The 25,330-nt window shown below is 38.5% G+C and overlaps 2 protein-coding genes across 2 annotated transcripts in view; one reads left to right on the top strand and one right to left on the bottom strand.

Moving 5' to 3' along the window:
- Positions 1-5,211, bottom strand: part of ATP6V1D (ATPase H+ transporting V1 subunit D) — a 29,912-nt gene extending 24,701 nt beyond the window's left edge. Inside the window, exons 1-2 of the mRNA XM_046008240.1 lie at positions 4,978-5,211; positions 66-183 (exon numbers count right to left, since the gene is read on the bottom strand). Coding sequence (XP_045864196.1) covers positions 66-183; positions 4,978-5,018 — 159 coding nt within the window. The 5' untranslated portion in view covers positions 5,019-5,211. The remainder of the gene's footprint in view (positions 1-65; positions 184-4,977) is intronic.
- A 232-nt stretch (positions 5,212-5,443) lies between these two features.
- EIF2S1 (eukaryotic translation initiation factor 2 subunit alpha) lies at positions 5,444-25,232 on the top strand. The gene is made up of 8 exons (XM_046008239.1): positions 5,444-5,773; positions 9,765-10,006; positions 12,385-12,464; positions 14,500-14,651; positions 18,520-18,626; positions 20,226-20,323; positions 21,214-21,357; positions 22,371-25,232. The coding sequence occupies exons 2-8, from the start codon at positions 9,766-9,768 to the stop codon at positions 22,494-22,496; spliced, it is 948 nt and encodes a 315-aa protein (XP_045864195.1). The 5' UTR covers positions 5,444-5,773; position 9,765; the 3' UTR covers positions 22,497-25,232.
- The last annotated feature ends 98 nt before the right edge of the window (positions 25,233-25,330 follow it).

A 25,330-nucleotide genomic window follows, 5' to 3' on the forward strand; every position in this document is an offset into this window, starting at 1 on the left:
GCCACACTGGATTTTCCTTAGATGTCTCTAAAATAAATAACTGTTCTAAGCACAGTTCATTCTACCTCTATTATCTTCTTTAGGATCTGTCGAAATCGAAGAGTTAAGGCATCAGATTTTTTCTTCAGGAGGTTTCGACCTGTCTGTGCTCCTTTTAATCGAGCCTTCATGATGGTCTGTGCCCTATATAAACAAAATTAAAGATATTTATTCCCACAGTTTAAAAAACATAAAAATACTTCCCCAATATAGTATTAAAATTATTCTTTCCTTTTTGATGTCATGATTTTAAGAATATATAGCATCTGTGCTGAAAGTTATAATTGTTTCTCAATACTGCTGATTTCCATTCTCAATGTTCCAGAAATATTAAGTTCATTTATTTAAAACAGAAACATTCTTTAACAAATATCTGGGAAAAGTTATTTACTATATCATAATAACATTTATCAGGAGTCCTATTTTATGATGCCACCATAGCTAAAATATTTGATTTGCAAGTTAAAATAACGTCTCTGTTTCCATTACAGGTGTATTAAGTATTTTTTTAAAAATCTGTCCACTAGTAAGTATCAAAATTTGAAATGCACTTACCTTCAGGACCAACAATTCCATTGTGAAGAATTTATCCTACAGACTTATTCCCACATGTACACAAAAGTATATGCAAGGTTAAGGATGACTACTCCAGCCTTGTAATAACAAAAGGGTGGAAACATGCTAAATGTTCCATAAATCATGGTTCATCATAAAATGGAATGATAAACAATCATTAGAAAAAGATAAAAAAGAATATTATCTATATTATATTCTCTTACACATGCAAAGTAAAGGATAAATATGCTTATATTGATACAGATAATACTTTTAGAAAAGATTCACAGAAACTGGTAAAAGTTTCCTTTGGGAAATGAAACTAAATGGAAAAAATGGATTTACTTTTCACTATATTTATATTCTTAAGGACCTCTTGTAACATATACCACAACGAATAATTACTTTTTCTATTAAAAGTATGGCATTAAAGTGTTTTCATTTCATCAAAATCCTACCACCAATAATTTTACTAATCTGCAAATGACTCAAGGAACCAATGACACCCATTTCTGAAAAGTGACAAACTACAGAAGTCTTATCTCTTATTCCAGTCTTTTCCCAACAGAAACCCCAATATCAAAGCCAAGAAAGTAATTGCAGAAATTGACAATTCTGTTCTTGCTGCCATATGCCAGATAACATTTAATAATTTTTAAATTAAATAAAATTAAATAAAAAATTAATTTTTAAAAAGTATTGTTTAAAAACAATAGATTGTATAATGTAGATACTTAAGATGATTTGTATAACGGGATGTAATTTCATATGACTGGTGTTATAACCAACTGCAAAATAGCACGTATTAATGGACCTTTTGGTAAATTCTTAGATTTTATGAAATCTTTTACCAAAGTGGAAAGGTTACTGAGACAATTCTATAGCTGGAAGAAACCTTAAACACGATCTTGAAAATGAAGCTTAAAAAAAATGAAACACTTCCTCCCACTCGGGGGGTGGGGGGAGACGACTGAAACACATTTCTGACTCTAGTTCCTTGTCCACCGCTCAAACTAGGGCTCAAACCTAGGCCCACTGTATCCCAACCACCCGCCACACTGCCTATTATACACAGCACCAAATGAACAGTTCTCTGTTTGAAAACTACTATCAGTAGCTGAATTTGCACTGACTGACCTCACTGGAGGTCTAACCAAGTGAAGCTGGTTCAGTTTCCAGCCTTAGCTGGAGCTATCTACCCCAATGTGTACATTTAACATATTATCTTGTTGACACTAATGACCAGAATTTGGAGCTCAAAGACTTGAATCAAATTTAAGTCAAATCCCAGTACTGCAGATTCAATATAGCAAAAAAGGTGAGCTGGTTGATAAAACTGAATTTACCTGGGCACCTGGTTCCTTGCTCAGGGTTCCCTGCTCAGCGGGGAGCCTGCTCCCTCCCCGCCCCCTGCTGCCTGCCTCTCTGCCTACTTGTAATCTCTGTCAAATAAATAGATAAAATCTTTAAAAAATAAATAAATAATAAAATTGAATTTACCAGGCTAATTTTAATTTCCTCCTAGCTAACAGCACCTCTGTGAAATAGACACATTTTAAATCTTGAGAATTGCAAAATGACTTGCCCAAGGGCTTACAGCCAGTATGTCATAGAACCTGGATTTGACAGACTCTTGTTGACTGCAAATCCTTCAAGCCTCTTTTGCTTTCAGTCTAAACTTTGTTTTGTTCTCTCTGCTGCGTAAGGGGGAGACAGCCCCACCTCACAGGATAACACTGTAAGGTGGAACTGTCTGACACAAAAGTCACTAAAGTATTTTCTAACCTAGCTCTTAAAGAAACAACTCCTTTCTAAGTTTTAGGGCTGCTAAGCATTAGGAAAAATGTTCGACCTTCAGCCAGAAGGATGACTTTGTTTTCGGCTGAATCAAAGACATCTGACTACATGACAAAATACCTGCTGCTAAGCCTTGGGGAAAATATTTACAGAAGCACTAACTTCCTGCGCCTTATTTTCCTCTCAATCAGCAAGCTGAGTGCTCTCAAATAGCAATTTTCACTTTTACAAACCTATTAGTCTTCTTGTCTAAGCCCAAAGAAGTCCATTTTCGCTTCTTAGTCTCAAACCAAAAACAAAAAAAATGTTAACATTCTGACTACTATTAAAAATAAACAGAGCCAGATATTCAGGTGGTAAAAACAGATTTTGTGCAGTAACCAGTGACAGTAGGAAAAAGAGCTGAGCCCCATTCTGACTTGTGCAGAACTGGTTGGGCATTTTACTTTTTTTTTTTAAGATTTTATTTATTTGACAGAGGGGGATAGAGTGTGTGTGCAAGCACAAGAAGACAGAGCAGCAGGCAGAGAGAGCCCGCTGAGCAGAGATTCCCCGCGGCAGGTTTGATCCCAGGACCCTGGGATCATGACCTGAGCCAAAGGCAGACACTTAACCAACTGAGCAACCCTGGTGCCCCTGATTGGGCATTTTAAAGAACAGCAGGGAGAGAAGAAAGAGCGGACTCAAAAAGAGTCACAGAAGTGAAAAATTAAAAAGGGCTGGTCACTGAAAATGACACTTGGCCAGCTGTGTCTGGCAATCATGGAAGTTAGGATTCCATCTTCCCAGAGACTGGGAAACATACATCCTTCCCAATACTATATTTCAAAGAAATGGCTTTCAGATCCTTGAGAGTGACACTTCTAAGTTGTAGGAGAGAGATATATGTTTCAAAAGGAAAAGAAAGGATGCAAAATTGTAAGCCATTTTTAGTGAATGCCCTAAGAAAGAGAGGTCAGGAGCCTATCATCAGGTATTGATAGAACAAATTCTTCTGGAAGCACCCGGCTTTCTCCGCAGGTGTTTTCACAGGCGCCAGTGTCAATCAAAGAACACAGCCTTAGGCCATTCTAGTTTGGTGGTCTTTCAGTGCAGACATTTATTAGAATCAAGGTCAAGTTCTGGGAGTTCTGCAGATCTCCCTACCCCAGGATAGCTTGATCCTTATCTATTTTACAAAGGGTGCCTTTCTCCACAGCTGACTTGCTTCCCACTTAATATAAACACCTACTAGAAAATCAATAGGTGATGGTAAAAAAAAAAAAAAAAAAAAAGCCCCCAAACCCTTTCATTTCATTAAGAGCTACAGCCAAACTGAAAGAGACAGAAAGCTAAGTCTTAAGTCTTGGATTTGAAAATAATTCTTTTATTTTAGGCATTCTCAGATTTTCCGGAAAAAAATCAGGATGAAGGAAAAAAACCAGAACACCTCTAAAGAAATAGGACCACAATCAAAAGACCTAAATGTCAAAGCCAAATCTGATTTCCTACTCCTCAATGGGGGGGTGGGGAGAGGAAGTAGAAGAGGAGGAGAGGCCAAATAACAATCTGAACTATGGCACATTCTTAGGCAAATTTGAGAAAACTATAAAACCTTCTTTAAAAACTGGCCCAAACAGAGGCACCTGGATGGCTCAACCCATTAAGCATCTGCCTTCAGCTCAGGTCATGATCCCTGGGTCCTGGGATTTAGCCCAGCATAGGGCTCCCTGCTCAGCTGGGAGCCCGCTTCTCCCTCTCCGTGCCACTTCCCCTACTTGTGCTCTCTGTGTCAGATAAATTAATAAAATCTTATAATATTAAAAACTAGCCCAACACTTAAGGCACTATGTTTTTGTAGCCCTTCTATGGATTAATTCTCAAGACACTCTCTCCTCCTGGAGACAGCTCACAATTCAGTAGGAAAGCTATGTAAACAAATATTCACTTTACAGTCTGGGTGGTATTAACAGAGGTCCGTCTGAACGAGGCACAATGGTGATGGAGCAAACGGAGTGCCTCGAAAACTCAGGGTTATCTTCCCACCACAGGTAACATTTCATGGGATCATAGAAAATGAAAAGGGGCATCCAAGCTCAAATCTTAACGACCACACTCGGGCAATTCGATTCAACCCCCAACTTGGCCTAGAAGCCTCTTCTATGTGTCTCTCACCACAGTAAACTTCCCTTCTCAAAATATTTATCAAACCTCGCTGGTTGGTCCATCTTTCCATTAAACCGTGGCGTCTCTTAGGCAAAACTGGGATGATTCGTAGTTCCATAAACCCACTGCCCTGCTCAATAAGGGAAAACGGGATGAAAGGCTCAATTAATGAGTAACGCCAGCGGACCTCGGTAAAAACCAGCAGGCCGAGCAGCATGTTCCTGCGGATTGGGATCGCTCTGTCCAGTGTGCTTCCCTCAGAGGTATGTGCGGGGGCCGTTAAAGAGCATTGCCCCAGACTCACGAAAAGGAACGGGGGAGAGCTCAAGTTTCGCCCAGCAAACAAGAAACCTCGCTGCTGGTCCAGGGTATGCAGGGACTACTGCTCGGGACAGGCGTTCAAGAACCTATGAATGCTGCCCGACCCGTTCTTTTACTTACATGCGCGAGGGAAAGATTTCAATTCGGTCTTTGCCCGACATTCTGACGATGATAGTAAGGCTCGGATCCCCGGCCGGGCAATCGTGGCTGCAAGCGCCCCAGCCACAGGGTCTTCCTCTATGAGAGTCAGCTGGTTGTGTCACCTGACCTCCTCGCGTTGCTAAGTGGCAGCTGGGATACGTATATACCCTTCTTCACTTCCGCTTCCTGTTGGCACGTGGGGAGGGTGGGGGAGGTCAAGACTGAGGCGATGCCCGGATGTTAAGGCTTCGGACCCCCTCAGCGAACCGCCCCTCACTTCCGCTTCTCCTTCTAGCCCCGCCCCCTCCAGCTCCCAGGAGGCTGCGCAAGACTTTGCACGCGCGGGGTGAGAGAACAGGAGAGAAGAGTACACGCCTTTTCTTCTTTCACTTTTCCATCTTTGGTCACAGCGCCACCTCATGGTTCACTGAAGCTTCGAGAGAGGATTAATTCTTCAAGGACAAGGAGTCAGTATGCCTATTCCCTTCACCTTGAAACTTACTTATCGAAAACGATAGCTATCGAGAAAGCGTACTTTTCGGGCCCTCCTTTGATCTTCTTTTTTTTTTTCGGAGGATCTAGACTCTATGGTCAGTGAGGAAGAGGGACCTCTTCTGTTGGCGCTTGCGTGATGCGAGGTGTTCCGCATGCGCGGTGGGATAGAACCAAGCGCACGCTGAGGAGGATCGGCCGCTGGTGTGGCTGGGCTGTCTGCTCTCTGCGATTAAAGAGCACGGCACGGGATCCCGGCGCGGGATTCAGGCACATACCTCAGGTGACTAGTCCCCCAGATCGGTTTCTTCAAGAACTCACTTTGGTTGTGTCCAGTGACTTGGGTGGTCGAGAGAGGGTAGGCCCTGGGCTAACACCCCTCCCTTTCCCGTTCCTGCGCGGGAAGTGTCCGACACCACCGGGCGGCGCCGGGTGAGTCTTCCGTGTTACAGCGGTGTCATTGTACGAGCAGAGGAATCTGGTGAAGCAAAGTGGGCCAAGTGACCGTACAGCCTTTTCGATATGCTCAAAGTGAGGACACTTTGAGATGGGGGCGGCCTCGGGAATACGCTGTGACACCCCAGCCCCAGGACGCTGAGCACTTTGCTTTTTCTAGGCCTGATAATCCCACCACTACGCGGCTTTTCCACCCCCCCCCCCAATCCACCCCTCCAAATGCTATCTCTCAGTGGGACTAGAGCGGACACTTAAAGGGACCATTGGGGTGGGCTTCAGTGTTGACAAGAGCTGGGTTAAAAGGACCCAAGAGTAGTTTGTCCGGTAATTTATTTTTTTCTAATTGGCGTTCATAATACCGTATCGCTTGATTTGTGCATCTTTATAGAATGAGTCATCGCTTGCATCGAAACTAAAACATATTGTTGGAGAGTTCACTATTAGTATCGGTTTTCCATATTTCAGCACCACTGAGAGAAAGATAAGGGAATTTGGGAGTTAAATTGGTATTCAACCTGAAGTCCCTATTATCCCCAAACTTGGCTACTTTAATTATCATTAGGCAAGAAACATTGTTTCTTGGAGAAAAGGTGTAGCAGAGAAATCTCGCAGTTGAAGTTATCAAGGAAAAAAAAATTGTGATTATGTGTCTTTCAATAGTTCGTGAATTATATAGAGCTTTACTGCCTATTCTGAGTTGATAGGATGCCAAGTTGACAGTTAATGATTCTCCTAAGATTTCGAAAAAACACACAGTAATATTTGCAGAGATTGGTGCTTCTATTTCAACTACAGTGAAATAGTTTAAAAGCTTATTTGCGTAGCACTCCTATACTACAAACTAATGTTCAGAGAACATTACCGATAAGCATTAGAGCCAATTAGAATTATCAAGAGTTGTTTCTGTCACATAGCACACTTAACTTTGGAGAGGAGTGTGGACTTTCTGGATTATGGTTACTTGAATATGCACTGGTGTGAGAAAGAAGTTCTGTCTACCATTTAACTGGGCAAAATTACTGACAATGCAGGGTATTTGAAATTAGCTTGGAGTTGAGTATATTTTGAAAGACGATTCTTTTGTACCAAAGAACACATACCGTATTGGAGTACTCTGACGTACTGAGGCTCTGTGGGTTAAAGGTATTCTGGGTTTAATATCAGAAGACTTGGTTTTAGTTCCTGTCCTAGTACTTACTAAGCATTTATCCTTGAGAAAGACATTTAATATTTCTGTTCTTTGGTTCCCTTTTAATTGATTGCTTCACTGTACTCCTTTCATAGTACTTTATACTGCTATTATTTACTTACTAGTTTGTTTCCCACTCTGTAACTTAACTTCCTTAGGTAAGAAAGGAGCCTGCCTAAGATTCGATTCTCCCTCTGCCCTACTTGCTAGCTCTCTTTATCTTTTCTCTGTCGGTAGTGCTTAGTATATATATATTGCACAGATTACTGTTTAACAAATTAAGTTACCAGATGGAAATAGTATCTTTTTGCCTTTTAATGTCATATTCGTATAGCACATTACACTTCCCAAATTTTTGCATATGTATCTCATTTGATAACACTCCACAAACCTGCGAGGTCCATGACACAGGCTAGAAACTACAGCTTAATGGGAATGCATTTCCCAAGCAATCACAGCTAGTAAGTAGAGCAAGGGCTGGCATCCATGTCTAGAGCTATTGTGTACTTTTACTGGTTACTTTCTGCGTTAAATAACATACCTTTGGCTGTGTTCTTTTTGTACCCTGTATAAAGTAAAGAGATTGGTACCTCTTAAGGCGGTAGTATTCATATCTCCTGCTGGGATTCTTCTATAGTATTGCCTGTGTTCTTTAATCATCAAATTAAGTCTAGCTTCTCCAGAATTAATCAGCTTTACTATTTGAATAAACCTGGTAAGTAAATATGGTTAGCCCATGTTAAATCTTTTAAAACTGTTTCACACATTTCTGTGACACCATTTACTTTGATACCCAGTTTGAAACTTCTAGCCCTCACACTTTAATGCTTTACATACAGTTGTCCAAAAGAAAGGAAAGTAAAAAAAATAAAGCTTTGTTGAAGAATGAAACAACCAGCTCAGCTGTTTCTTGGCGGGTAATTCTGGCCATTGAACATCTACTTCTCTTTATTTGCTAAATCCCTATTCTGTCAAGCTACAAAGAAATGCATTTCTGCCACTGTTATTAATATGCTGCTTTTTTTCTTTTTGTTAAACAGGATAGATTAGTATTAAAAGCTTGCATTGATTCTGGTATCTGCTTTAGTACTGAATATATTAATGTTACTTTTTTTTAAAAGATGTTTCTTACTAATATATTTATTGGTAATAATTGAATGAAAATACAGCCTGGTGAATAAGAGCACAGACTATGGATCCAAGCTTTGTAGGTTCAGATTCTGACTTATCACTTGTTAGCAGTATGTGACAGAACAAGTTACTTGGCCTGGATTTCTGTTTCTTCAACTATAGAATGGAGAGAACTAGGGAGAGAGGCAGTGGCCAGATCATGTAGGACCATGTAGGTAGTAGAAAGATGTAAAACTCAGTGGGAAGCCACTGTAAAGATACTTGTGGATTCAGTTAACAGTTCTCAAACTGCACTGCCCCAGAACATTGGGTTCTGAGCTGGGCGTGGATGTTCTGTCTTTAAGATCAAGTGATGGCAGCCTTATTCCCAATTAATAGAAAAAAACTGGGGCGCCTTTGTGGCTCACTCAGTTAAGCACCCAGCTCTTGATTTTTGGCTCAGGTCATGATCTCAGTATTGTGAGATGGAGCCCCACATCAGGCTCTTGCTAAGTGTGGAACCTGCTTAAGATTCTCCTTCTGCCCTACTTGCTCACTCTCTCTCTCTCTCTCTCTCTCTAACAAAAATAAAATAAGTAAACGAATTTTCACACATTTTCATAGGCCTTTAGGTCCTATTCCCCCCTATTTTCTGAACCTTGACAATAGTAAATTAGTTAAGGTTAGTAAGAAAATGTGAAAATCATCAGCTGTGATTAGTTTTATAACTTTCTTTTAGAAATATACTTCTGTGCATGGTATGTCATGTGGGTCATAAAAGTAGTGGCACTAAGTGTAGGTTGGGTAGATCAAAGGGAATTGTTTTAAATATACTTAATGCTTGGAGTTTGAGACTCTTGAACTTTATTGTAATGGAGTTCTATAAAGGTATTCTCAAGATTGGGTATACCTTTTCAATAAAAGAAAAGTATTTAGTTGCATTTAGTTATATTGAATATTTTTTGTGATTAGTAAATTTTTAGGTTTTGTCTTAATATATGATACTGTAACTTTGGCTAAAATGATAGAGTATATTACTTGATACATGATTAGGACTATGGTTCAAATAGTCGGAATATCCTTCCCTTTATACAGTGGGTGGTAGTATATTGTCTTAACTGACTCGGAGAACGAGTAGCTTTAGTTTTACTGATAGGTTTATAGTAGTAGTGATGCTTACCATCATTTGTTATTTCTTAAGGTGGTTGTATTAAAATAGTATTTTACTCTTGAGGTATACCTTTAATCCTTAGGCCTCAAAGTACTTTATAGATGGTCATTATTTTTTATGATTCCTCTAAAACTGATGTCAGAGAATCACCCAGGCCTTTAAAAAATGTGGAGCAAAGTAAAAAAGCTTGATTCCTGAATATCCTTCTGTTTTCTGGTACCATTTAAGAACTTTAAAGAGATGAGAAGACTAATCATTTCTTCCAGTGACAAGATAGGAAAATTGATTAACATTTCTTTATTTTGACCTTAACTGAATACTCATTTAATTCTTTTGTTTAAAATGCAGAATGCCTGGTCTAAGTTGTAGATTTTATCAACACAAATTTCCTGAGGTGGAAGATGTAGTGATGGTGAACGTAAGGTCCATTGCTGAAATGGGGGCCTATGTCAGCTTGCTGGAATACAACAATATTGAAGGCATGATTCTTCTTAGTGAGTTGTCCAGAAGGCGTATCCGTTCTATAAACAAACTCATCAGAATTGGCAGGAATGAATGTGTGGTTGTCATTAGAGTGGACAAAGAAAAAGGTAAGTGATAAAAATATCTAAAATACAAATGTCAGATTTAAAATGGTTTTACTTTTTTTTTTTTTATAAATTGCTGATTGCTGTAAAAGCAAAACAAAAACATCTCCCTTTATACGTAAACTTTTTTTTTACATACCAAGTTGTTAGAGAAGGATGCCAGTTACCCGTCTAAGCAAGACCTCTTGTACATAGTGGTTTAATTAGCACATCCTAGGGCTAGTTTGCATCAGGTAACTTGACTTTTATCCCCAGAGGTTACCAGAATATTGAAAGTTGACTCATTATGGCTAAACTCAGAAGATACAGATAAGTAAACCAAAGTATTAGTTCCTATATTTGTAAGATGCTTTTTTATTGAGGGGCGCTTGGGTTACTCAGTCGGTTAGGAGTCTGATTCTTGATCTCAGTTCAGGTCTTGTTCTCAGGGTTGTGAATTCAAGCCCCATGGGCTCCATGCTGGGTGTAGAGCCCTACTTTAAAAAAAAAAAAAAAAGGATATTTTTTCTTAATATAAGCTAAATTTGTAATCAGATTGTTGGAAGAACATGGAAAAGGGGCAAAGGTGAATGGATTTTAGGAATATTTTGTGTAAGTTTTGGAAAATGGAATATACTGCAAACACATATCCAAAACCCAATATTCTGTGTCTCTTTGATTATTAGGATGTTCATGTTCTGTGAATATTCATTCAGTGTCCAAAATTGCTAAACATTTGAGGAAACAGGAAAGTATGACCTATACGGAAGAGAAAAAGCAACCAATGGAGATTGGCCTAGAGGTGACCTTAATATTGGAGTTAGCAGATAAGAATTTTAAAGCAGACATTGCAACTGCTCAAGGATATTAGGAAAATAAGCTTGTAATGAATGAAAAAAATGAAATCTCACTAGAGACATCAGAAACTCTCACAAAAAACTAAATATGAATTCTAAAATTAAAAGTATATTATCAAAAAATCTCAGCAAATGGGCTAACAGCAGGCTAAAGATGGCAGAAAGCTCAAGTCAGGCTTGCAGGTAGTTCATTTAAAAGAACGAGTCTGAAGAACAGAGCAGGAAAAAAGCAACTTTTCAAATATCAAAAGCTCTATTCCCAGAGAAGAGAGAGAAAGGGGAGAAAACATATTTGAGGAAATACTGACCAAAGTTTCCCATATTTGACAAACTGGAGAAGCTTAGCAAACCTCAAGCAGGATAAATACTGATAAGACCACATCTAAGGGGATGCTTGGGTGGCTCAGTCAGTTAAGCTGCTGCCTTTGGCTCAGGTCATGATCCCCGGGGTCCTGGGATCAAGTCTCACATCAGGCTGCTTGCTCGGCAGGGAGCCTGCTTCTCTCTCTGACTCTGCCTGCCATTCTGCCTGCTTGTGTGCACACGCGCTCTCTCACAAATAAATAAACTCTCCTTAAAAAAAAAAAAAAAGGCTATATCTAGGCACATTATTGAAAAACAGAGATCAAGAAAATCTTGAAAGTAGCCAGAGGAAAATGATTGATGATTCACAGGGGAAGAGTAGTATAAATTACTCTTAGTATGGTATTCTTACTGAAAATAATGGCTGCCTGAGCATTGAATGACATCTTTAAAGCACTGAAAGAGAAAAATTTTCAGCCCAGAATCCTATAATATTTGAAGAAAATCTTCAATAGTGAAAATCAGAAATGAAGACATTTTCAGGTAAATAGAAACTAAGAGGATTTATTATTTAATCTGCATTATAAGCAGTGGGAAAGGAAGTTATGCAGGCCCTTGAGGTGTGGTGCCTGACTTGGGAAATATGTAAGTAAATGTAAGAGACCTCTTACATTTATTAATTTATTAATAAATTAATAATTTATTAATATTAATTAATTAATAAATTAATAATTTATTAAATTCTTAAAATACATTTACGTGCTTATCTCATTTTGTACCCATGGGATTTTAATTTATGGAGGTGACAGACAATATGGTGAGGCAGATTCCATGGCCACACCATGCCCATGCAGGGCCACCATGAGGAGGAAGCACCAGTTTTTGTCAGAAGGCAGAAGGAGCATCAGACGAGAATACAGAAAATATATAGAACATAGTTGACCCGTTGATGAATGGATGCCAAAAAGACAAGTACATAATCCTTCGACTAGCTTTCATTTGGGTAATTGAAATTGTTAGTTCCCTTCAATGAAGTGATAGAAAATATACAATTACATGATGATACAGATACATTTCTGAAAACAAAATTTCTCATCCTCTCATGCAGTTCTTACTGATTTGATTTTAGTGGGGAATGAGTGTAGGTATGCCAACCAAACAATCTGATGTAAAAATGTATCACAGTGGTAAGCTAGCACTTGGGCACAGATGATTTTTTTTTTCCAAAATTTTCTTGTATAGGATATATTGATTTGTCAAAAAGAAGAGTTTCTCCAGAGGAAGCAATCAAATGTGAAGATAAATTCACCAAATCCAAAACTGTAAGTTTAATTTTTGTGTGGAATTAGTCTACTATTTAATAAATAATCAGCATGTAATATTCTTGGGAGAAAATTAAAAGTGGATTTTCTGTACCTGTAATTCCATTTACAATTAGGAGTTATATAGGATAAGTTGAAGACTTAGTTTCAAAAGAGTTATGACTTCAGTGTTTTTAACCTCATGGTAGTACTACCTAAGGCATTGCTTATCATCTAATATTCTAAAATGAGTATACCGGATGATAATGTTTTAAGTTATTTTAGGTTAAATTAACTATGGGTGATTTCAGTTGATTTGACTTATCATAACATGTAGTATTATCATAACATGTAGTTCTTGACTTTAAACCCCATTCTGGGATAAGAGTCACAGGGACAACCAGCTGTTGTGTGTTAAGAATAAGCAAGGCTTTATAAAATGTGAATCCAGGAAAGCAAGGCAGGGGGGCCTGTTACTATTTTTTTTTAAATCCTAGTTTATTAGGGTTCTTTCTGTTTCATTTTCGTATTTTGGTTGTAATCTCCTACTTCTGTACAGTAATCACTAATGAAGCAAGAACAGCTATTTTTTCATTCTTCATATTCTGTCTGTAGTTTTTTCTTCTCTGGTCCTATTTAGATTATCCCTCATTCTCTAGATCTTTGGTTCGTAATGGCAATGTCTGTTTTCTTTATTCTTTCACCTCTCTCGTGTGTTTCTGTCCTCAGGATAAAATGCCAGGAAAAAGTGTTTAAGTGAAGAGAAGATTTTTGAAATCTTAATTAACCCCAGTTAAAAGAATAAAAATTTAAAAGGCAAAAGACCATTACCCAAATTTTTACCTTTGTTTTACTGATGTGTTTACTACTATTTCAGTGTGGTTTACACATTAGAAAACACTATCAGTGAAATCCCTTATTAATAAACTGAGGACCTTGTCACTCAGAATGTAGCCAACAGCATTGACATCACCGGACTGCTTAATGCAAGTTCCTCAAGTCCTAGTTGTAGGAAACTTTCACTTTGTTTTGCCCCATTAAGCTATTGTAAAATGAGCATGTTGATAGATCTTATCAGGACGATAAGGTGATGGAATGAAATAGCCAATGTTAGTTCCTTTTCTAACTCAACTTTCATGTGTAATGTGAAAACCTCTTTTTTTATACCCTTTCTTTCTTAATGCCCTTTCATTTTAGGAAATGAAAAAAAAGAGCTTGGCAGCAGTGAGTAGGAGATAGGTGCATTGAAGGATAACTTCTAAATGATAACAAAGCAAAAAAAGTACTAAATCTCAATCCTGTTCCATGCTTTCATGTGGAGTATTAATAGTAATAGCTTATACTTGTTTAACAAAAGTTTTGTATAACAGGGGCACCTGGGTAGCTCAGTGGGTTAAGCCACTGCCTTCGGCTCAGGTCATGATCTCAGGGTCCTGGGATCGAGTCCCACATCGGGCTCTCTGCTCAGCAGAAGCCTGCTTCCCTTCCTTTCTCTGCCTGCCTCTCTGCCTACTTGTGATCTCTGTCTGTCAAATAAATAAATAAAATCTTTAAAAAAAAAAAAAGTTTTGTATAACATACAAATTTTATTTTTATTCATTTGCATAATGAATAAAAATTCATTTTTATTCATTTGCATAATGTTTTTCAGTTATAATTGGGGTAGTTTTGATCTCTCTGCAGTATATAGGAGAGATACTGGTATTTCCCTTTTCCAGAAGAGGAAACAAATTCAGAGAGGTTGATTGGTCCCCAAGTCAACTTGATCTGGGGCTTAGTACTTAGACACTAAGACACTTAGTACGTAGACACTAAGTACAAAACTTAGTGTCCTACTTTTGTACTTGTTAAACCCACTCAAGTATTAGAGGAAAGCAAACATTTCTCTATGATAAAAGAACTTGTTGCATGTTAACCCTTCGTTGTTGAGGAATTACTGTAGTGTAACCAAAGATTTGTTTTATATACTGTCTACTGAAATGTAAAAATACCTTTTTCTTTTTTTTTTTTTAAATCTCTTATCTTTGAATTGTTGAACTCTTCATTTTGTTTCCAGGTTTACAGCATTCTTCGTCATGTTGCTGAGGTGTTAGAGTACACCAAGGACGAGCAGCTGGAGAGCCTGTTCCAAAGGACTGCCTGGGTCTTCGATGACAAATACAAGAGACCTGGATACGGTGCCTATGATGCATTTAAGCATGCAGTCTCGTAAGAACACCTTCTTGGCTCTGGTTATACCTTGAGATCATAGCTGCTGGGTCTAGCACACAAGTTGAGAGCCTGACATGTAATAATAGTACAACACCCACATATTACGTCCTTGCAAATTTAGATAAAAATATTTCCATGTAAAAGGCCCGTAATGTGGGCCAATCCTGTATAGCCAAGCATATATAATTGTGTACACCTTAGTTATCGTGAACCATATGGTTTTGTCTCACATTTTCCCTTCCTGGTTTTGTGATTTTCCTGGCTAACTTCACGGTCACCGTAGATGTCTCATCTACAACTGTACCTTGTTTTCTTTACCTCAGTTCCTTAGACCTTCAGCCCATGCCGCTTTAGCCAGTTTCCATATGGGCTCACCCTGGGTCTTAGAATTTGTGCTCTTCTAAAACCTTGAATTCATATATTCTGTTCTTTTACCACAGACAGTTTCCTGTCTTTCCAGCTCCCTCATAGTTAGTCCTGCTCTGCCTTCATTCTTATGCCAGACTCTGATTCCAAACCTTTTTCTTCCGTGTTTTTTCACCCTTTCCTGCCTTCTCTTTCTTACTCAGCATAGACATACCGTAGTGCATCATTTCAGCAGCTTTCTTGCCAATATCATGAGCTTTTGCCCTGTTTTTCCTTCTGTTACATCCAGCCTTGGGTCGATGTTCCTGCCTTCTCTGCACTTGTAGAATGCGGGGTGCTGCTAGGAAAAACCACAGTCTTGCAGGTTGGTGCCACTGCATATTCGTCATGGGCTCCAACCTCAGCTGTGCCTTCACTGCTGACTCACGTTCTCTCTGCTCTTTGTCAATTCTTCCTCCCGTTCTTAGAGTGGCTGTTCTAGAGCTTTTACACACTCTCTACCAGATACCCACTCCCCTTTCCCTCGCTGTCTACCGGTTTTATAAAGTAGAAGCCATTGCCCAAAATCTCCTCCACTCCCTCCACTGTCTCAGCGGCCTTCTCTCCCATCTGTCATTACCTCCTGCCTCCTGTCATGCTGAATTCGTATCCTTACTGCTCTCAGACTAATCTTACCACCTGTGCGCAGCTACTGCTCGGGGTTGTTTTATCCGTCATGCCCTTGTCATTCCCTCTTCGATGCCTTCAGCCTTTTTGTTGATTTTGCTCCATCCGCATAAAAATAAGCTCCAGTTTCTCCCATTTACACTAAAAGCAGAGTATACCTTTCTTCTGCTTTCTCTTGTAGGAAGCACTGTGTCCTTTCTTTTTAAAATAGCTGGACTCCTTCAGTTCTCTGTACTTAACTGTCTCCGTCTGCTCATCCTACTCCTTCCCAACTGTTAATGCTCCCCACGCAGCCTCTCCACTACACTGAGGTTACTTCCAGCCTTGGTGCTGCTGAAGGATATTGGTCCCCCCAGCTCTCAGAATGGCCAAGTGGACCTGGGACTGATAGAGCCTCCAGCAAGCCGGCTCGTTTGGGGGTCCAAATCCTTTCCAGTTCCCCCCACCCACCATGTGACTTTTTTTTTGTACCACATTGTGAGAAAGGTAAAGCTAATAATAATGATAAGAACAAACATTTACAGATTTCTCACAGTAGCGCATGGTATAAGTGCGGTTATTATCAGTGTCTTAGAGATGAGGAAATTGAAGCAGAGATTAAATATTTTGTCCACATGCACAGAATTAGCAAATGGAAAAACACCAATCAAACCTAGACACTAGCTCCCATCTGGAGTTTATGCTGTTAACCATCAAGCGCTGCTTTATATTTCTGTCCTCCGTGACTTCAGTCCTGCATGCCTTCCGTCCCTCGGCGTGCTGTCATCCTCCGGCCCGGCTCAGCTCCCTCACTTCCACTTCCAGCTCCCCTTCTGTTACCGCTCAGCAGTGCCGTACGTTTTTTCCCTTTTCCTTAACATTCTTTTTTTTAGAAATGGACACTTTTTTTTTTAATATTTTATTTATTTGACAGAGAGAAATTACAAGTAGGCAGAGAGGCAGGCAGAGAGAGAGGAGAAAGCAGGCTCCCCGCTGAGCAGAGAGCCCGATGTGGGGCTCGAGCCCAGGACCCTGAGACCATGACCTGAGCCAGAGGGAGAGGCTTTAATCCACTGAGCCACCTAGGCGCCCCTTCCTTAACATTCTTTTGCTTCGTCAGCCATGCAGTGGCCGTCCACGTTTAACTAATGATAATTCTTTGCCACGTGTCCTTTGTATTTTTTCTTTAAGAACTAGAATTTTTGAGATAGTTGGAAACAGTCTTTTACCCTTCCCAACCCAACCCATTCCCTTCACTCATCATTGGTAAATATTCTCATAACTAGTTATCATTGGTAACTATTATTCTGCAATTAGTATGCACCATTATTATTTACATTTCTGCAGATTTATTGCATATATGTACCTACAAAGTACATATAGAATCATTTTTGTATTTTTTGTATTTTGTATTTTTTGTATCTTGTATTTTTTGTATATATTTTGTATCGTTTAAACTTTTTTAAAAAAGGGAATTTATTCCATCGTTGTAGCTTTCTGTACCTTACAGTTTTACTTGTAAGGCTATTAATGAACAGGATTCTCCAAAGTGATAGATGCATACCTACTTCATACTAATTTCTGTGTAGTGTATTTCATTGTAGGACTGTGCTTTATTTGTTTCCCTTTTAAGAGATAATAGGTTATCCTCCCATTTTTTTCTCATTTTTTTCAACCGTGCTATTATGAATACCCACGTACATGTCTCCGTGTACATTTGGGAATTTATAAGGTATATACATAGCAGTAGAGTTGCTGGGTCATAGGATTGAATATATGCATCTTTAAATTTACTCAGTTTTGCCAAAATATTCTCCAGATTGGTTCTACAATTTGTATTTCCTCTAGTAGTTGTATAAGCATTCCTGTTTCTCTTCATCCTCACCAACATTTGGTGTATATCTCAGATTATTTCCCTTTTGTCAAACTGACGGGTGTAGAAGAGTACCTTGTTTTTGGTTTGCATTTTACTGGTTGTTGGTGGAGTTAACAGCTTTTCATAGGTTTACTGTTTCTTCTGTGAAATACATGTTCATCTCTTCTGCACATTTTCTGGTAGTTTGTCTTATTATATTTTGTAAGCAGTATTAGCTGAACGCAAGTTCCCTCCACCCAAATTCTTTCACGTTTTATTCCCTAACCGCGCTTTTTAGGCCTGATAGGCCATTTCTGTTCTAATACTGTACAAATTTTTTAAAACAGTGCTATCTTTGCTTCTTTTAGTCATTATTTCAATTTTCTTCATTTGTTCACGTTCCACAAGCATGCTGGTGACTGAGACCCTGCCCGGTCTTGTGGCACTCAGATGAAATGCCACTTCAGTCGGAGCAGCCCTTCCTGAGCCCACTAACTGAAAGTAATACCTTCCTATCATGACTTCCAAGGATGTACTTTTATCTTAAATTTGCCTTGTACGTTTTAGTTCTTTTCAAGCTCTTTGAAGCAGGGACTAAGTACATGGAAATGTTTAATTATAGTGGGATGTCCGGTATATTAGACATTTTTTAATTCCTTGCTTTAGCTAGATCTCTAATTTTTCTTCAGATACTAGCTGGGTGTTTTCTTTTTGTCATAGTAGTGCCAAGTGCTTTACCTGCATTCTCATTTAGTACCACAACCAGTGAAATGTATAGTTTTCATCCTCATTTTATACTTTGGAAACTGAGGTCTGCAAAGTCCCCAAAACACATAGTTAATGAAGTGTAAAGCTAAGATTTGAACTCCGTTCTGACCCTAAAGCCTGGGCTCTTAAACATTATTAAATGATACTGTGTTTGGTGTCACAGTTTTCTGTAAAGTAACCTTGGCCTTTTGTGTTTTTGTGTCTGTGTGTGTTTTGTTTTGCTTTAATTAGAGACCCATCTATTTTGGATAGTTTAGATCTGAATGAAGATGAACGGGGAGTACTTATTAACAATATTAATAGGCGTTTGACACCACAAGCTGTCAAAATCCGAGCAGGTAAGTGATTTTTTTTTAAATGATGTTTAAAATATTTTGCATGAACCAAAAAGCTGTTAAATAATGGGCATTACCAAAGAATATGTTGTTGCATTAGCATCTGCAAGTGTTTCTATTTCTTGTAACAAGAAAAGTTTAAGAAATTTTTTTTGTTTCTACTGAACCATCATAAAATAAATGTATATGTTGACACAAGTGAAAACTGTCATGTATGCATTCAGCTAACCTTAAGTTAGTCCTTTTTTTTTTTTTAAGCTTTTATTTATTTATTTGAGAGGGGGAGAGAAGAAGGAGACTCTCTGCTGAGCAGAGAGCCTAACACAGGGCTCCATCTCAGGACCTTGAGATCATGATCTGAGCTTAAGGCAGACTCTTTTTTTTTTTTTTTTTTTTTTTAAAGATTTTATTTATTTATTTGACAGAGAGAAATCACAAGAGAGGCAGGCAGAGAGAGAGGAAGGGAAGCAGGCTCTCCACTGAGCGGAGAGCCCGATGTGGGACTCGATCCCAGGACCCTGAGATCATGACCTGAGCTGAAGGCAGCGGCTTAACCCACTGAGCCACCCAGGCGTTAAGGCAGACTCTTAACTGACTGAGCCACCCAGGCACCCCAGCCCTTTTTTTTTTTAAGGGGATGGCAAAGTACAGTATTGTCCTTTTGTGCCTCTGGATTAACCACTGTTAATACAGCTTTGGGTATATTCTTTCACACATTTTTCTTAGGCACATATACTGTATAGGAATATATGCTATTTACATTCAGACATAATTTTTTTGCTTTTACAATGATTACATCATACTATGCAAAATTTTCCTCAGCTAGCTTTCTCTACTCAGTTTATCATAGTGGTCCTTCTATGCAGAACATGGGACTTTTTCTCAGTCTTTTTAATGACAAGGTGTAATATTCATAAAGCAATAAACCAGTCCTTTCTTGGTGAACATTTCGGTTCTATTTTTTTCACTATTTAAAAAAAAAAAACACTACAAATTAGCAGACTTACAACATAGACACTTACCCAGCTGTGTAAGTGTTCTGTTAGGCAGGCTCCTAAAAGTGGAACCACTGGGCCAGAGTGGTGTGCAATTTCTAAACTGTTCTAAACAATTTGCAGTGATAAGGAAGTGAGGCACGGAGAGGTTGGAATCATAATTTTAACCCAGACATAGCCAGAAATCAAGATGTTTATTAGATTTCTTTTTTTTTAGATTTTATTTATTTTTATTTATTTATTTGACAGAGATCACAAGTAGATGGAGAGGCAGGCAGAGAGAGAGAGAGAGGAAAGCAGGCTCCCCGCCGAGCAGAGAGCCCAACGCGGGACTTGATCCCAGGACCCTGAGATCATGACCCGAGCCGAAGGCAGTGGCTCAACCCACTGAGCAATTTCGTCACTCGGGCTCAGTATGAAAGAGAAGATAGAATTTCACTGCATACTCAGCTAATTTATAGTTAAGAAAGTTAATAGTTGGGGTAGATTTCTAATTGCAAAAGGGTGATAAAAACCTTGATAATTATTTGAATACCAGTGTGTCTGCCACATCTCGGATTTCTTTTAATCCCTTTTGGTATAAGTTTTTGAATTTCTATAATTTCAGATATTGAAGTGGCTTGTTATGGTTATGAAGGCATCGATGCCGTAAAGGAAGCCTTGAGAGCAGGTTTGAATTGTTCTACAGAAACCATGCCCATCAAGGTGAGTAGTCCATTTTCTCTCTCCCTGCTACCAGCCTAAACTAAATCAGATTCTTTTTATGATCATATTTCATAACAAGTGTTACGAAAAATGGTTCTCGGTGATGTTGTCTCAGGGATGCTATTGTTGATGTCACAGTAGCTAAAGATTGTGATTGGTATTTGGTGCCAGAGGGGAAACTGTGCTAAACTTAAAGAGTTCCTGTGTCCATCACGCTCCTAGGACCTTGAAAAGGGTAACATATTCTCTCGTATTCACACACATCTTCTGGAGTTTGATCTGAATCTTTTTTTTTTTTTTTAAAGATTTTATTTATTTATTTAACAGAGAGAAATCACAAGAGAGGCAGGCAGAGAGAGAAGAAGGGAAGCAGGCTCTCCACTGAGCAGAGAGCCCGATGTGGGACTCGATCCCAGGACCCCGAGATCATGACCTGAGCCGAAGGCAGCGGCTTAACCCACTGAGCCACCCAGGCGCCCTGATCTGAATCTTTTAAGTTGTATCATTAACCAGATGGTTGTTATTCAGAATCTCTTGGATTTTGTTCCATCAGTTTAGTTTAGAACCAAATAAGAATTTTTGTCTGTTTTAGAAGCAAATTATCCATTATGCTGATGATGGCTACAGTTATTTTAGCTACCAAAGACACCTGGAAGTCATAATTCTACGTATTTGATATTGCAGTGGACTGTTTATACCGGATTGCATCACTGTATCAATTAGCTTTTGCTACCTTAACAGACCACCCCCAAATTGCTGACTTACAGGATTGGAAATTGAGTTTTGGGGTGATTTGTTAAGGAAGCAGAGCGTAAAAGAGTTCGTCAACATCGTAATAGTTTTGTGTTGTGTCGGTATGTCCATAATTAAATTTTTGTCTTCTTCCTTAGATTAATCTAATAGCTCCTCCTCGATACGTGATGACTACAACAACTCTGGAGAGAACAGAAGGCCTCTCTGTTCTCAATCAAGCTATGGCTGTTATTAAAGAAAAGATTGAGGAAAAGAGGGGTGTCTTCAATGTTCAAATGGAGGTAAGATCTATATTGTGTCTGCCTTTTTCTTAAAATATTTATAAGAAATTTAGGGGCGCACCTGCTTGGCTCTGTCGGTAGAGCATGCAACTCTTGATCTCAGGGTTGTGAGTTCGAACCCCATGTTGGGGTTAGAGATTAGATAGATAGATAACTTTAGATAGATTTAAATCATCTAAATGATTTGCATTCTAAAATAATCATTGCCTTTCAAATTATAAGATACGTGTAAGATTATAATTCTAAGCCTAAAATAATTATTGACTCAGAGGGTCCTAAAAGGGCTTTTTATAATAAGTAAATGAGAACTGTCATGCAATGGTTATTCAGGACTAAGGGCACTGATGGTGTTAGGTTTATCCCCCTGCCAAAGAGAAAAAAATAGCTAACAAAAATGAGTGATTAGTTACTGTCAGAATTGAATTGGCAGGCTTAAAATTTGATCTCAGGATTAGAAACAACATTAGTCTGTATTTTCCTCATCTCAACAAAAATGAAACCTATTTGGAAAGAAATAGTAATTTATTTTAAATCCAGAAGATGCATTTTTACAAGACATCTTGTGGGTTTGAAAGATAGAGCCACTGAGATTATTTTCATATTTTTTGAGTTTTGGTTTATAGAATAACAAAAATATACTGTTTTACTACACACATACTTTTCCTATATTGTATTACTCCTATACATTTCTCCCATTACTTACCTAATGGAACTTATTGATTCAGTAGCACTCAGAAATGAACAGATATGGCAGAGTTGTTAGAAGGACAAGTGTTTCTTTAAGAGTTATTAAATGGGATCGAGCCCCACATCAGGCTCTCTGCTCAGCAGGGAGCCTGCTTCCTCCCTCTCTCTCTGCCAGCCTCTCTGCCTACTTGTGATCTCTGTCAAATAGATAAATAAAATCTTAAAAAAAAAAAAAGTTACTAAAATACTAGGTAGTAATAGTGTTGAAATGGAATTTGTATACTGTTGAACTGCCTCACTTTGAAATTATGCCTCTGCTTCCACAGCCTAAAGTGGTCACAGATACGGATGAGACCGAACTTGCAAGGCAGCTTGAGAGGCTTGAAAGAGAGAACGCAGAAGTGGATGGAGATGATGATGCAGAAGAAATGGAAGCCAAAGCTGAAGATTAACTTTGTGGGAAGCAGTCCATTTTAAGGAACACAAAGCAGCCCTTCCTGGCTGTAAACCCTAGACTTGAAAGTTTTCCAGTATTGAAAACTTCAAAGCTGATTATTTTTTATTTCCAAGTATTTAAATGTTCCAACAGACCAAAACGTGACATGCCCTCCTAAAAGTCAGCTGTTTTCACACAAGAGCTCCAACATTCAGCAGTTTAAGAAAGTGGGCCTAACTTCACTAGAGACAAATCTTTAACAGTCATAAAATTGGGCTTGTGGTTTCCATTTCTGATGTCTCCAGATTGGCACCCCTTTGTAGTTCAGTGCCTCCCTGGGATTTATCAGGGGCACCCAAAGCAAATAGCCTCAACCTTTCTACATAAAATGTATCAAGCAAACATTAAATAAATTTCTGGGATATTTAACTATAGGCTTCTTCCTTCTTGTCACCAGTTAAAAGCATTATGATTACAAAGACCCTAATTCTATTACTTTCATTTTAGTCTAGGTGAGAAATGTAAGGGCAGGTGACCAAAGGATCTATACAGTGGATCCTTTCAAAAGGAGGGTGTAGAGAAAATAATTTTAACCACAGTTAAAGTTGACTCTTAGGGGAAAAAAGCCTTAAAATGTGAATTTTAAAATTACATAGGATGTGTGCCTTTTACTAACTTGAGACTGGGGACGATATATGGTATGAGGGAGAATTTTATCACACTGGTCCTTGTTGGTCTACTAAGCTGCTTGCCCTGAGTTTGTAATTCAGGGTGGTAAAATTTTTTGTTCTGTTTTATTTTTAAAGATGCTGCTGCTTTAGTCATTTTGAGTATCATTGCCCAACTTTTGATTTCTTTTCCATTAACATATTCACTAGGTGCCACCTAGAGCTTCAGCTCTTTATAATGAATAGGGATCTGATTAAACACAATTACAGTGATTTTTCTACATTTCCATCATTTTTATGTTTAAGAGCTAATTGTTTAAAAGGTATATGAATCTAAAGGTAAATAATTTTCATAGATAACACATGGTTTGAAGTCACAGCTACATTAGCCAGGGTGTAGAAAGTCTTGAGTTACTTTGGGTATGTTTCATAGATTTAATCTCTTAGGAAACTTGAGGTACTAGATTTATTTTATTGATTATTCCTAAGAATAGCTGTTTAAATACTTAAAAGATTAAACCTAACCCACCTTAATTGAGTACTAGACTGAATTGAATATTAAAGGGACTGGAAAATAGAAGTGTGTTGGTGAGACAGTTTATGCCATTTTTGGCTTGTCCCTGTTTAATTTAGCAGCCTCTACTAGCTTTTTAAATCCAAAAGTAAAAATGGCTGTTGCCACGAGGTAGCCATAATTGCTAGTACATGCCATACTGGGAATATTTAGAGGAGGATCTAGGTGTACTCAAAACTGGCACATGATTTTCACTTTGGTCTTTTTGAGGAGTCAAGTCTATAAAGCTTGTGGCATCAAGAATGTCCTCAAAATACAACAGGTGCTCCTTAAATGTTTGTCGTAGGCAAGGAATTAAATTTCCATGTTGTTTGCTGAATTTTTTACACTTTAAGGCATAACCCTTGAGAAGTACTGGTGACCGACACAGTGAGTGGTTTTTATCCCATCCAAGCCTTTTGCTCAGTTCCACAACAGTTTTGCAAAATTTATGACCTTTCCCAGAGAAAAGATTAAAACCTCACTGACACCAATGAAGGAGAGAACTAATCAAACTTAAAGCACACATACCTGCTGACCTAACAATATCACTTTCAAATATGAGGACAAGCTACACATCCAGCTCCAAATAACCTGAGGAACAGATAAACAAAGACAACTGACCACTTTATCCAAATCTTGGATTACCATTCAAAGACTTTTCATTAAAAATTGACAAGTTCATCTCCCCATTCTGCCTGTGAGTTAAAGTGGCTATCAACTCATACACCTGAAAATCCACAATAGTTCGGGTCACGCGTAATTGTAATGGAAAGTCAAAAGTAGCTGAAAAAAATGGGAGCATACGAACATTTTCTTTTGCTGTGTTTTGTAGCAAAACAAGACAACCAGTATGTACCTGGATAATGCTCATTTAGTGAGAACCTAGAGATATGCTAGGTAGGCATTACAGTTACTACTCAGCTGCCATCCTTTCAAACACGACACAGCTACTTTTGTGTGAAGAACCTTTAAAATGGTTCGGGATTTTTAAAAATTCAGGTACTAGTACTTTGGCAAGAGTTGCCTCAAGGTAATGGCCATCTACTTTTTCAACACACTAAGATTCTGATACCCCTATACAGAACGGGGCAGTTGTGCCAATTTGGAGTCAAGCCATCAAATCAAATGCAGTTTAATTTAGATAAACACCTGTTGATATTCGGAGAGCAATAAAAAAAAAAACAAACTAATTCCAGGGACATTAGACCTGGATGAAATGCCAAATGGAAAATGGTGCTTTAAAAGGTAGTCTCTTACAATGTAAGGATAAAATAAAACCTCATTAGCTTGGAATTCCTGATCGTTTGGGTTAGGTATTCTAGACAAGATCAAGAGGAGACAGTTCAGGCTATCTAAAAGGAAAATTTTTTTCCTTAAGCACTTTGGAAGTATCTACTCCCCTTAAGTGTAAGTTACATACCTATTCATTAAAGAAAGTCTAAGCTCTTGTACCTGGCAAGAACGCTGGCAGTAGCTTGTGCCAGATTACTGTATAAACTTTAAAGTAATAAAAATGTTTTTAAAGATACTGTATGATACAGACTTTTCACTACTTCAGATTAACCTCCCAACTGGTGAAGCTTCTTGGTACCTATATGTCTCAGTTAATGTAAACCAAAATTTCGT

The sequence above is a fragment of the Meles meles genome, chromosome 6 (genome assembly GCF_922984935.1).
Source record: "Meles meles chromosome 6, mMelMel3.1 paternal haplotype, whole genome shotgun sequence".
Taxonomy (NCBI): domain Eukaryota; kingdom Metazoa; phylum Chordata; class Mammalia; order Carnivora; family Mustelidae; genus Meles; species Meles meles.